The following is a 13913-nucleotide window of genomic DNA, read 5'->3' as shown; positions in this document are numbered from 1 at the left end:
AGATTGAGTGGTATTCATATAACATTCATATAAAGCAACAAACGCAGCAAGCACATCATTTACCTTTTGTTCAACCGCAGTAGGTACATACAGCATAGAATAATAATCACTAAGGAAAGTCATCTTAAAACGTGGATCAAGTAAAAAGGCAAAAGACAGAACCATAGAATGATCGGACCAATATTTATCAAACATTTCCCACATAGGAGCAGCCATCTTTCTCACAGCATCACTAGGATCTTGGTGGGAATCAGTCAAAATCTTTTCAATACATATTATGCAAGAAAGGTACAAATTTGCAGTGGGATATTTTGAACCAGAAAAAAGCTTGGTAATCTCATAGAATGGCTCAAGAAAATCACAAATATCTTGAAGTGTATCCCACTCATTCTCAGAAATAATATCAACATCAATATCCCTTTCACGAACAAGATATAAATCAATAGCATCCTTTACCTCAAGAGCCCTATGAATCATGTCATAAGTAGAGTTCCATCTAGTGGAAACATCCAAAACTAATTTACCCTTTGATTGCAGTAAGGGCAAAATATGAACGCGAAGTACATGCTGTCCATCCATCACAAGTTAAGCATATACGACTCTTACAAGATTGCATATTGTCAAATACTAGTTTTTTGTACTTTTCATGTTCACCCATTACGCATTTAGTTATCGTATATCTAGACACATCTTTGACATTAGGATTTAACCAACGATGCAATTCTCTAGTTTTAATATGCTCTACCATACTCAAACAATATCCATGATATAATATCGAATCAGCAAACTTAAGCACGTAAGTATCATGATCATACACAACATTAGCGTTTGGGTTATTTTTTATGAACTCTTTATAACCTTTACAGCCCTCAGTATGACGTTTATAATTAGTTGTACCTGCACTACCTGGTGCTGCCGCCTCATAATCGCAGTATTTACACTTTACCGTCCGTACGTCATTGGGGTACGATACATGGTACTGATCCCAAACCGGTGACGTAATTTTTTTATGTTTAACAACTCTTCTTTGTTCGGGGACAGCCACAGCAGGGTCAGCCATACCTTAAAAAAAAAAAAAAATTAGAGCGCAAAAAACGACTTTAAAAACATCAAGAAGATAAACAGTACATTTGAATTTATATTAGTCAGACCAAAATTTCCTATAAACATCAAGAAGATACTTTAATCAAAATCAGTCAATACGAACAAAATTTCAGAACCACCAACTCTCTTTCTCTTGAATTTAAAAACTTTTAAGAAAAATAATAAGAGATCATCATTTCCTTCCACACCAATAGCCATCAGAATCAGAACTGATATTAAAACACCCAATATTAAAACTTTTAATACTGCATTTTATCTTGAAATATCCATTTCCAGTACAATAATTTTCATGGACCAAGTTAAAATGGGTCACTAAACTTACTACTCTTGTCAATTTATTATGAAGTTCTCCTATTCAACACCAGTAATAACAATAGATTCAGTCCCAATTCTGGGTACAATGGCCACCTGTATGGCTTCATCTTCCGCCGCACCAATATCATCCAACAAATTAGTAAGTGCCAATTTCAGCTCTATGTTCTTCCCCATTCCGTTTCTCATCATCCCTTTTTCGCCATCTTTATGACCCAAACTAGTAAAACTCCCTGCATACTCATCCTTAATCTGAGTCTTCCCTTTTAGATCATACTTACCATCATCATTCACATACACATCAAACTTACAGAACCCCATCCACATTCCACTCTCAAACGAAATCACCAAAACCTCCTCTTCTTTCTCTTTCTCAATCGCACTTCTATTCTTTTTCGGTCTTTTTACTTTTGTTTCAATCACTGAATTCAATGTCTTCGGAAACTCAACAACATCAGACTTCACTGCAGTACGCCGCTTTGGTACCGCCTTTAGTGTCGTACGCTTAGGCTTCGGAGCTGTTTTGTTGCGATCTAGCCGAAGATGATTTCCTTGGTTAGTTCAGATGGAAAGGTGTTGGGAGTGGAAGAAAGAGTGGCATTACAAAGCAAAATAATCAATGATGTTATCATCAATAACAGCAATAACAACGACACCGACACCGACACAGCAATAACAGCAATAATCAAGGTTAGGGTCATTCGTTTCATACTCTATCACATATTCAGATTCAATTAATCTGGCATGGTAAAGAAATACAGATTGGAGAAAATCAGAAACTTACCTATTGATGGTTTCAAGATTGAAGAAGATGACGATATGTAGCAAGATTGAAGATGGGAATGGGAATGGGAGTGTTTCAAGAAGAAGAAGAAGAAGATGGGAGAGAGTGCAGCAGTGAATGAGTGAAGGAAGCAAATGAGAAATGAATGACGGCTAGCAATTAGCATTAGGGTTTTGAAAAAGTTAGGGTTTGGGCTTATCAACGGTTTAGATTAGATCCCTTGATCTAACGGTTCATATTAGTTTTTTTTTTTTTTTTTTAATATATTAGAGTATGTTTAATCAATGGTTTAGATTAATTGATTTCAAAATGAAGGGTTATGATTTATCATGCCTTTTGCCAAGTTGACAATCCATGTATTGAGGTTGTGCACCAATGGGATAATCTTATGTGTTTTTTTTTTTTTTTTTACAACTAAATTTTTTTTAAAAATATGAGTAATTCATTGATTTAATGGTTTCTAAATAAACTTCTTAATTTTAATAAATAAACCTCTTTCTTTCTTATTTCTAAAATATATATATATATATATACTTCTAATTATGCAACTATTATTTTATTTGCCAAAAAAAAACAATGTTATAATGTTATTGGTATTTATATAATTCTATATTGAAATTGAAAAGTCTATAAATTACACCCAAAAAGATAATCGTTAGAATAATTCACGAGTTGATTTATCAAATAGAAATAATTAACATGATATGATCAAATATATTAATTAATTATAATCAATTTATCAAGTTGAAATAACCAGACCTATGATCAAATATATTAATTAACTTAAATAGAGTTCGTTTAAAATCAAACTTATCATTATGACCGATCACATTAGTTGAAAATAACACACCCCATGGACAAACGAAGGTCAATTCAATCAGTGATGAAGATATATTATTAAGACAATCTAACAAACTTACATTGTGACATTAATAACATATTATTGTTGTAAATTGTAATTGTCTAATTGATATTAGATGAAGTCGATCAATTAACATGTTATGATCTATTAATTAACTTAGACGGAGTTGATTAGTTGAATTTGATGTCATAAAACTCATAACCTAACGACATCTATAAAACTTGATGTGAGGTTCCACCTTCTATATATCATTCCCATCATGGATAAACGCATGATCAATGACATTATGAGGCAACACGATGCGATTTTTTACCAAATTGGAACAGAATAATTGGAACATAATTGAACTGAATTAAATCATGGTTTAAATGAATTGAACTGAACCGATATCAACAAAATTAACCGGAATATCGGTTTAACTGAATTGAACCGAACCGATACCAACCAAAACTGAACTGAACAGAACTGAATCCCGGTTCAACTAAATTGAACTGAACCGATACCGACCGATTGTGACCGACCGATTCTGACCCGCATACCGATTGTGACCGACCGATTCTGACCCGCATACCGATTGTGACCGACCGATTACCGATTTTGACCGCCCGGTTATGATCTGTATACCGATTACGACCTGCAAAAAACCGTTTTTGACCGACCGAATGTGACCTGTTTCCGGTAATGACCGGACCGATAAATACCGGACCCATACCGACCGACACCCGCAACCAGAAAAAAACCGGATTCGACCGGATACCGAATAAACCGACCGGTACCGAAAGACTTATACAACCTGCTTTTGACCGACCCATTTTTTACCGAACCTGTTTTTGACCAACCTGTTTCCGACCTTTTAACCCGTTTTTACAGCCCTAGTAAGAATCCATGTAGATCTTCAAGTTAAAATTGTAAAGAGATTCTTGAAAAAAATGCAAATCAAATATCAGAATTTAAATTCAAAATATTAAACATAAAATTAAAAACAACTTTTAAATAATTAAAGAACAAATATATCTAACTTTCTTTTACTTATTCACACTGGATGAATTCTATAATTTCTTTTACTTATTTTACATTTTTTTTACTTATTTTTTGATTTTATGATTGAATTTCTAAATAAAAAACAAAACACTCGAACAGATATCGCTCAAATATTTGCATACAGGCTACAGCATACCTAGTTGACGGCTGGACGCCTGGGAAGAAGATTGTGACGGTCTTATGGACGAGACGCCTGTACTGGTACGGGTCGAGTGTCCATTGGTACTGGTACGACGGTACTGGTACTGGTACGATGGTGATGGAGTGAAGATGGCGAAGGCCGATGGTCCGACGGAGTGATGGTGATGGTGATGGTGATGGTGATGGTGATGGTGATGGTGAGTTGGTGACGGTGATGAAGGCGAAGAGAGGAAGAAGGTGAAGTGAAAGTCAGGAGGAAGAAGGTGATGACTGATGGTGCGGCGCTAAATGCTGATGGGAAAATAGTGAAGAGTAGGGTTAAGCACTTGAGCCGGAAGCATTAAAAAAAAAAATTTTTTCAAAAAAAGGTATCCGGTTTTGCAAAAAAATGTTATCCGGATCCGACCCGAATACCCTATTCATAAACCAAATACCCTTATCTACAACCATTATCCTAAGCCTTTAGTTATTTTAGTTCAATGATAATTTTTTATCCTTTTGATAATTTTACAACTTTGATAAATTTTTATTTTGATTGATTAATCACTAAAAGAATTAGATTATTAAAAAGTAAATAGAAAAATATGTAAACAAGATGAAGAGGAAGATTAAGTTTGTCGTAAATTTATTTACCATCAAGGCATCAACAATCTTGCAATTAAAGGTATCACATCACCACTTTTTTTTTAAGGGGAGAATATCCAAAAAAAACACTAAAAATCGAACTTAAATTCCTCTTATTAAAAATAATACATATTCCGACAGAAACAAGACCAAACAAGACCTGATTCTTTATGTTCATTTTTTTTTTAAAAAAAAGTGTTTCTTAACTAAAAAAAGAGCCAACTTGGTGGTTGGAATGTCCACTTCTCCTTTACTAATGTCTGCTAAATGCTAATTATGCTTCCTCTTGTCTACTGTACTCTTGCCGCTACTTTTAGCACCTTCAAGGCTTCAATACCTTTTTTATGGGCTCTATCCTTTAATGATCCCTTCTCTTCTACTACCCAAATTAGCCAATACCCACTTAGCTATGATTAATCAATATGATTTCACATCATAAAACCAATGTTTTAATCTCCTCAAGTTTCAATCTTTTCTGGGTTTTTCTCATCTTCCTTACAAACCCAAATCTTTGTCAAAGCCAAGAACTTTTCTTCGATGGATTCAAAGATGATGGTAACAACCTAACCCTAAATGGGAATGCCAAGATTCTTAACAATGGCATCTTACAATTAACAAATGATACATCTAGGCTTCTTGGTCATGCCTTCTACCCAAACCCCATTAGAGTAAAAACCTCAAATAATGGGAAAGCTTTATCTTTTTCAACAGTTTTTGCTTTTGCCCTTATACCTGAGTTTCGTACTTTAGGTGGGCATGGATTTGCTTTTACACTTGCCCCAAATAAAGACCTCCCTGGTGCCCTACCAAGTCAATATCTTGGTCTTCTCAATTCATCTGATAATGGGAATCTCACAAATCACATATTTGCTGTTGAATTTGATGAAGTTCAAGATTTTGAATTCAAAGATATTAATGATAATCATGTTGGGATTAATATTAATAGTATGATTTCTAATGCTTCTGTTCCTGCAGTTTATTATGTTGATGGGAATTCAACAGCCCAGAATATTACAATGAAAAGTGGTAAAACAATTTTGTGTTGGATTGATTATGATGCAGAAAAACATCAGATTAATGTAAGTCTTTCACTTTCTAATGATAAACCAAATAGAAGTATGTTGTCTTATAATGTAGACCTTTCACCTTATTTGGATGAGTTTATGTATGTTGGGTTTTCTGGGTCTACTGGTTTACTTGCTAGCTCACATTACATAATGGGTTGGAGTTTTAATGTTAATGGGAAAGTTACCGCTCTTGATTTGGCATCTCTCCCTAGGGTTCCAAAGCCAAAAAAGGAAAGTTTTGGGTTGATTTTGGGGTGTTCAATTGGATCAGTTATTGGGTTTTTTCTATTTTTAGGATTAGTTGTTTATCTTGTATGGTTGTATAAGAATAGGGATATAATTGAGTCATGGGAACTTGATGTTGGTCCTCATAGATACCCTTATCATGAGCTTAAACAAGCTACCAAGGGTTTTAAGGAAAAACAGCTTCTTGGGTTTGGTGGATTTGGGAAGGTTTATAAAGGTACACTTCCAAATTCCAATATTGAAGTTGCTGTTAAGAGAATTTCCCATGAATCTAAGCAAGGGTTGCAGGAATTTGTGGCTGAAATTTCAAGTATTGGGCGGCTACGCCACCGGAATTTAGTCCAATTGTTAGGGTGGTGTAGGCGTAAGGGAGATTTGATGCTTGTTTATGATTATATGCCTAATGGTAGTTTAGATAAATACTTGTTTAATGAGCCTAAAATGATTTTGAGTTGGGCTCAAAGATTTGATATTATTAAAGGGGTTGCCTCTGGATTGCTTTATTTGCATGAAGGTTGGGAGCAAACTGTGATACATCGAGATATTAAGGCCGGAAATGTATTACTTGATGCTGATTTTAATGGTAGATTGGGTGATTTTGGGCTAGCTAAGCTATATGAACACGGGGCTAACCCGAGCACTACTAGGGTGGTGGGAACACTTGGGTATTTAGCGCCTGAGCTAACACGAACAGGGAAGCCTACACCGAGCTCAGATGTGTTCGCTTTTGGCGCTTTGATATTTGAGGTGGCTTGTGGGAGGCGGCCTATCGAGCCCAAGGCATCATCTGAAAAAATGTTTTTAGTTGATTGGGTTTGGGATATTTGGAAAGTGGGTGCTTTATTTGATGTATTGGATCCTAAGTTGAAGGGTGATTACAATGAGATTGAGGCTGGGATAGTTTTGAAATTGGGTTTGATGTGCTCAGCTGAAGCGCCTGATTCCCGACCATCGATGAGGCAGGTTGTGAGGTATTTAGATGGAGAGGCTACATTACCGGAAGAACTGGAGCGTCTTGGTGGGAATATCGGGAATAGGAGCAACCAAAGCTGCCAGAAAGATGATGGCGGTACTGGAGAATTCGAGGATTTTGTACCTTAATTTTACTTGGGTACTAAAGCTGATTCGGTTTTTGGAGAGGAAGGTATATAGGCTATAGCCTCTGCCTGATGTAAGGATAGCAAACGAGTAAAATTTCACTGCGTTCACCTCATCTGGTAGATGGTGAATATGAATATGAAACGCCTTACCCGTTATAAATATGGGTATGGGGTAAAGATTACTGCACCTGTCCGCTCATTTTGTCATCCAAAGAGATTTTCCTTCATTCTTCAATGTTCAGATTCATTTTTGAGTTTTTTTTTTATCTAGGATATATGCTTGAATGGTAATGTAAAGGAAGTTGTATTCATTGGCTGCATATTTAGGTTTCATACTTGAAATCTTCATGTAAATATTTGATGTTCTGATTTTTGCTTTCTGAATGTGATATATATAAAAGCCATTATTTGCTCATTATCGATCTGATGCTAGATATATCTTGCAAGAAAGTACGTAAATGGAAGATCAAAATACTTGATCGACTGATCGTTTTGATATCCAATCATTAATCTACATATTTACATTCCTATAAATTGTCGGTCTTGTACATTATGCCTTCCTCGTCTAAAAACTAAATCAAAAACTACAAGCAGCCGATCTCATGAACGCAAACTAGTCAAGTGTTGTTCCAGGGACTTGTAAGTTATGACTGCCCTATGGTGAGAAGCATGATTTCCGGTCTCTAACAGAGGAATACTCTGAGCGCCAAATTTACTCCGTGCAGCTGGGCCCCCAAATCAACCTCTAGACTAGAGTTGTGTAATTGCAAAAATCGTACCCAGAACTCTGTATCAACAAATTCTGTGTCATACCAATGGCCCGATCTTCTAATGTTGGTAGCATCGACATTATTAGCAACCACAAAGATAGATTCATACGGGCATTATTCATGATCAGATAAGAAACATGACCCTGAAATCAGGAGGAATGAATATTCTGTAACAAAAATTTCATTGAGTATTGAAGCTGAAATGATGTTTACTGGCCTTCTATGTTGTCGGCAAGAGACTCATCGTCATCCTTCGCTCCACCGAAGATTTCGTAATCGTCAAAACCTGAACAACAGCATTAAGTTAAAAACGACATAAACTAACGAGTGCATTTTGCAAGTATGCAGACCAGTAACAACAAAAGCTGATCTAAAAACCTATTAACATTGGCTTAGCACTCTTGAAAACCCATGAAGTATAATTCAAAACTTTCGCACATAACCGAAAAATCCAAACCCAATCCAACAACAAAATGTAACTGAAGGCAAGGCGAATCCAGGACACTACCATAAGGTGACCAAACACCCATGTCTATGGGTATAAAACCAACTTGACTATCATTTTCTGTGTGAAATGTTATACAACTCAATATTCGTAGGCTTTTAATTAAATGACCGGGATCATGTCCTAGGTAGCCTAGATTCTCCCTAAAGGTATTCAAAACCGACTATAAGTGGGCAAAAAAAAAGAACTTTAATATTGAGAAATCAGATGAGTAAACTTCCAAAAACCCATTTAATATGTCTACATGCACAATGCAAGAAATCAAAAGTTATGGTCTTGTAATCTTGTTGCCATACCATCACTCAGTTCTTCAACTTCGTCCATTGAAGATTTTAAACGCATTTTGCTAGGGGAAGGCAGCTCGATTGCCATCCAATCGGAACTTCCATGGTCATCTGAGCATAAATCTTTCCTAGCTATCCATTCAGAAACACTAGCATGGTTGTCCACTGATAACGGGTCTGTATTATCATGTTCTTTGCTCTTCTGAGCCCTGTCAGAAAAAAAGAAAAAAAACAATAGAAATAAAGTTTGTTGCCGTCCAAATTCTTAAGTAAAAATCATTTTAACGCACTCACATTTGTCTCAGTCGTAGATTATACTGAGTGAAGACCTGATCACTGAGACGTTGATGTTCTAGACTGTTGACAGTGTTGTGCAATTGCTCAAGCGGAATGAGATCGGTTTTACAATGTATTAAACTGCAACACTGACCAAGAATGTGGACAGCTAAATGTGAAAGGTTTGGGCAGGCAACTCCACATGTCGACCACCACTCAGCTGCGTGTTTTACATAATAGAACGAGATATTAAAGGAGTATACATGAAAGATACCCTGATAAGATGATCAACAAGACTACAACATTCTATTACCCGCAGAATTGGAGAGGATCGAATGTACACAACCTTACCCTTGTGATAACAAAGAGGTTGTTTTCAACTGACACTTAATAAAAAAAATATATCATTTTCCATTTCACATACGTAAGAAAAAATATCTGAAAAACGGTTTTCCAGAGGTTTTCCGGGCTGCAAAATGTAGGACTGATGGCTCGTGCCTAAACTGACCAAGTTTCAGCTCTAATTCGAAAGGCTCGGACCTCAATCTATAGAACCTTGGATATTGAACCTATACTATAACACATTTAAGAAAAGGAACACCAGAGTACCAGAACTTCAAAGCACCAACTATAACTCATAAACATATACTTAAGTTCGAACTTTTTTGCAGCAGCAACTGCGTTAGCCGTGTAATCTTGCGTAATTGGGATTCGATTTCTAACAAAGGTACAAGTTGAAAGTTGTTGAACACAATATAAAGGGTTTTTTTGTTGATCCATGAATTGACAAACAGATTTCACATTCTACAGAATTGTTCAGATGGATATTTCTGAAATTCATCCTTCATTGCTTGGTTTGTCTTTCCATAATAATCCCACCATCTCTTATCACTAAATAATATGTTATATTTGCTTACAAGTTACAACTAACAAGTCGTTTATAATGTAAATATATATATATAAATAATAAACTGCAAATTGCCACAACAATTCATTTTTTCAAAAACTCAATATTAATATGCAGTTATGCACTTTCTTCTGGATTCTTCATCAAAGGTACCATTAACGGCCAGTTTGGTTAACAATACTAAATGGTAGTAATGGGAATGATTTGTTGTGCAAATTTCATGATATGTATCATGTCATTCTCATGGTAATGAAAGTTTGATTATACAAAAGTTTTTTTTTCACAATTTTTTCATTACCATTTGAACATGTGGTATCACGCTAAACAGAAAAGGCCACATTTTTAAAGCCCAAAAGAACCGCCTGAAGTATAAAAATGAAAAATTTATCAACCTAAAAGGTAGACAAAAGACTTACAAGGTAGAAGGCTCTCTCTGGCTCGAATCGACATCTGCCGTCCAAAATCCCCAGAAGCTGTTTTATATAAGTTGAGCTCCTTGATAATTTTATCCTGAGTTTTGGTATCAGGAACTAATCTCTCTATGCAATCGAACATCCCCGAAACAATTGTCCCTGGCAAATCCCCGTCAATGCTGTAAAAGAATGTTGGATTGAGGTAAAAACCAGCCGCATAAAGGGGTAACTGTTGATGCCGGTCCCACCTCTGATCAATAACATTCCAATAAGTCAGATACTCAGCATTCTTTCTAAACTCCCTTTTCATGGCCTCTTTAGCACGGTATAAGCCTGCATACACATATCCCATGGCGGGTTTCTTCTTACCTCTAACGATGCTTAAAAGTCGTAAAATTGGATTAGTTAGATGCAAAACCAGGTTGCAGGACGACCAGAAAGAGTGGTCACTTATAAGATCCAATATAGCCAATGCTCCTTCCTTCTTAGAATAATAGGAATCGACCCACTCCTGTGACGTAACTAGAGCTTGCAAATTGTGTTTCAAGTCTATCATTCGCTTCACTGTTGTGAAGTTGGTAACTGAAGGATTAAGATCGGGCACCACTAAATCTACGCCAAACGTATATCTCCTCATCATGTTTAGAACAATAGTATGATTGTAAATAAACCTTGTTATCGACTTACATTGCTCTAAAACAACATTAATCCATTCAAACTTCTCAAAATCCTCGAGCATCAGCATAATTGAATGAGCCGCACAAGGAGCCCAATACAAGGTAGGATAATTGTCGGTGAGTGTTTTTCCGATAGATGCATAGCGTTCTTCATTGGGTGTGATCACTTGCACTACATCTTTCGGTCCAACTTCTTCGACTACTTCCTTGATATAATCGTACATAGCTTCAGTTGAGTCCATTATATTGGTCACATCAACTGATTTCAAGAACATTGTGCCTTGAGGACAGTAAACCAGAAAGTTTATGACTGTGAATTCCTTTTCCTTCCTTATGTTGCACTCCTCCACCAAAATAGAACAGCCAGTGCGTCCCCATGTCCTCGCACAATACTCCATATCGGACTTCACATCATTCACTGCAGTCTTCAAAATCCAACCTCGAAGATCATGATGTGATGGCCCCACAACTCCTGTCCCCTCTAAAGCAATAGCATCAAGCATCGGCTGAAAATACACAGAATTAACAGAATCCAAAGGAACCCCAATATCATACAAGAATCGTCCTATAGCTAATTGAGTTTGTGAGTTCACCCTCTTCAATGAAACCTGCATCTCATTCACACCATGACTATCACTAACAGGAACCAAAGCACCATTACTAACCATCGAAACCAATCCATTCTTAGGAGGTCTCCCCCGCTTCCTCTTCCCTGACACCCGAATAACCCTCCCTTCCTCTCGAGGGATCACCATTGTCGGATTAGGCTCAATACCAATAGGATTCACAATCAAATGATCATCAGAATTAGTACAACAATCATTACCAAAACCATCAATTTCCTCAGTGCACGACGGATTAATACTCGTCGTAGTAATTTCATCAACAAGTTTTTGTTTCCTCTTCTTCTTAACCACTGCAACCTCTAAACTTTCTTGCATAGCTTGCCTAACATCGGGCGGAACCCGATCACAAGCAGATGCATTACCCTTTTGACAAGCTAAATGTTCTTTAATCCTATGAATGCCACCACCCCTAAAAATTTTTGCACAATATATACATTTTAATTGTACCCTTTCCCCATCCTTATACATTTCACAATGCTTCCAAGCTGGGTCATGTTTTTGTGAACTAATTGGCACTGGCTCAAATCCACTACCCATGGATTCCCTAATTCTTGTCGGCTTGATCGCAATTCACTTAAACTGGGTAATTCATCGAAAATAATACATACAAATAAATTAAAATCAAATTCCAAGATAAATGATAAATCATGCTCAATCATGCTTCAATTATAACAAATCTTTGACAAAAATTCATGAACAGAAAAATAAATCAATCAACAAAATTTAAAAAAAAAATACAACAAAATTTAACAATTACTGAAATATAGTAATTAATAAAAATAAATTAACACTTACTTGATCATTTGAAAGAGAACGTATTGAAGAGAAAGACGGGAAGAATAAATCAAGGGTTTGGTTTTGGCTTTTAAATCGAAGATAAGAACCGGATGAACCGGTGAAAATACCGTATAAAACGCATCGTATTGGAATAATTTTATGAGAGCTTCTTACGTGCTGATCCGGTTTTTGTGGGTCAATGACAAAATGATGACCCGTTGCACCGGTTTTGGGAAAATGGTAAAAGCCCAAAAGGATATTACTATTTTTGGGTATATTTTGGGTCGGGCTGTCCATTTTGTACTGCTCGTTCAACCGGATTTCACAAGTTGTATGAAATAGTTTCTTTGTGAGATGCGTTTACACAAATTAAATAGGTTAAGTGAAACAAAATATGAGTATCTTAGCATATAGGCTCATTGTTTTAAAGTCTTTTTATCAAAAACGATCTTTTACAAAAGTAGCGAGCATAGCGGTTAATATTTTAGCAAACTACCCATTATATTCTTGTAAAATCGGGTTAATTTTCCTCTATATTTGTCAAGGTAAGTAGTTATCTAACGAACTTGAGAAATTTCATTGTTTAGAGGGTGGGTATTTTTAGTTTTTTGGACATGCATAGTAGATGTTTGATGTATTGCCTTTGCCTCAATGACATGCTCATGCAAAACTCAAAAGTGTTGCTTGTAATTGCCCAATTTTGATTAACTTTTATGTTTTCTCCATGATAAGAATAAATGAAGGAAAGTCATTTAGATGATCTTTGGAGTTGATTAAGAAAGATATGAATCTAATTATAATCTTTATTAGTGGCGATCTCTCACTTTGATTTACATTAATCAGCTATTGTTGAAATTAAAAATTAATAGTGTTATTTTTTTAAATATTTTTCTCATTTATTTTCCTTTGTGTTTTGGAAAAGATAGCTCATTTAATTCTAGAGGACACTCAGAAAGGGTTAATGAATGGATTTAGTTGATGAAAGGTTAAATGAATGTCAATGACAATTCAACCATGAGAGTTTAGTACAAAAGAAACTACTCAAAGCATTGGGTCATTTATCACAATTTTTGTTTACACTTTTGATATATTGAGTTTGCTAGTCAAATGGCTATGCTTGGAGCTGTTAGTTAAAGTTGTTGATTGGTTTGACCAGCTAAAATATTGTTATTTAGAAAAATATTTAAGCTAGTTGTTTGACTCAGCCGTTGCAAAATTGTTTTATAATAATTAATAAGTAGTTAGTTGTTTATCAGAAAGAAAATAAGTGAGTAAAAAACCAAAAACCAATAAAAAAAAACTTTTATTCTTGACTTTTTTTATATTGGTTTGAAAGCCAGACTTTCAACTGACTTAAGACATCACGAAAAAAAAAATTTGTTGCTTGACTAACGAAA

General features: G+C 35.7%; 3 protein-coding genes across 3 annotated transcripts; 1 reads left to right on the top strand and 2 right to left on the bottom strand.

The window, feature by feature from the left end:
• Positions 1–1071: 1071 nt before the first annotated feature.
• On the bottom strand, positions 1072–4694 carry LOC130803824 (polyphenol oxidase, chloroplastic-like). Its single transcript, XM_057668026.1, has 3 exons — positions 4659–4694; positions 4240–4528; positions 1072–1949 (listed from the first exon to the last, which is right to left on the bottom strand). Exons 1-3 carry the CDS (start codon positions 4692–4694, stop codon positions 1456–1458), a joined length of 819 nt encoding a protein of 272 aa, XP_057524009.1. The 3' UTR covers positions 1072–1455.
• Positions 4695–5035: 341 nt separating this feature from the next.
• Positions 5036–7696, top strand: LOC130803563 (L-type lectin-domain containing receptor kinase S.4-like). Its single transcript, XM_057667728.1, has one exon. It carries the CDS (start codon positions 5291–5293, stop codon positions 7280–7282), a length of 1992 nt encoding a protein of 663 aa, XP_057523711.1. The 5' UTR covers positions 5036–5290; the 3' UTR covers positions 7283–7696.
• A 25-nt stretch (positions 7697–7721) lies between these two features.
• LOC130803562 (uncharacterized) lies at positions 7722–12691 on the bottom strand. Its single transcript, XM_057667726.1, has 6 exons — positions 12535–12691; positions 10440–12318; positions 9135–9336; positions 8853–9049; positions 8269–8337; positions 7722–8194 (listed from the first exon to the last, which is right to left on the bottom strand). Exons 2-6 carry the CDS (start codon positions 12274–12276, stop codon positions 8166–8168), a joined length of 2334 nt encoding a protein of 777 aa, XP_057523709.1. The 5' UTR covers positions 12277–12318; positions 12535–12691; the 3' UTR covers positions 7722–8165.
• Positions 12692–13913: the final 1222 nt, after the last annotated feature.

The sequence above is a fragment of the Amaranthus tricolor genome, chromosome 17 (assembly GCF_026212465.1).
Source record: "Amaranthus tricolor cultivar Red isolate AtriRed21 chromosome 17, ASM2621246v1, whole genome shotgun sequence".
NCBI classification, from domain to species: domain Eukaryota; kingdom Viridiplantae; phylum Streptophyta; class Magnoliopsida; order Caryophyllales; family Amaranthaceae; genus Amaranthus; species Amaranthus tricolor.
The sequence above is the reverse complement of the archived record's forward strand: the minus strand, read 5'-3'. Positions and strand labels throughout refer to the sequence as shown.

Coding starts and splice junctions, on each gene's coding strand:
- LOC130803562 (XM_057667726.1), bottom strand. CDS start 12,276: ATGGGTAGTGGATTTGAGCCAGTGCCAATTAGTTCACAAAAACATGAC. Junction 9,337..10,439: donor CAGAGAGAGCCTTCTACCTT/GTAAGTCTTTTG, acceptor TAAAACACGCAG/CTGAGTGGTGGTCGACATGT. Junction 8,338..8,852: donor AGTTGAAGAACTGAGTGATG/GTATGGCAACAA, acceptor GCTGTTGTTCAG/GTTTTGACGATTACGAAATC.
- LOC130803563 (XM_057667728.1), top strand. CDS start 5,291: ATGATTTCACATCATAAAACCAATGTTTTAATCTCCTCAAGTTTCAAT.
- LOC130803824 (XM_057668026.1), bottom strand. CDS start 4,694: ATGGTTGTAGATAAGGGTATTTGGTTTATGAATAGG. Junction 4,529..4,658: donor GTATTTGGTTTATGAATAGG/GTATTCGGGTCG, acceptor ATCAGCATTTAG/CGCCGCACCATCAGTCATCA. Junction 1,950..4,239: donor GGCGTCCAGCCGTCAACTAG/GTATGCTGTAGC, acceptor ATCTTCGGCTAG/ATCGCAACAAAACAGCTCCG.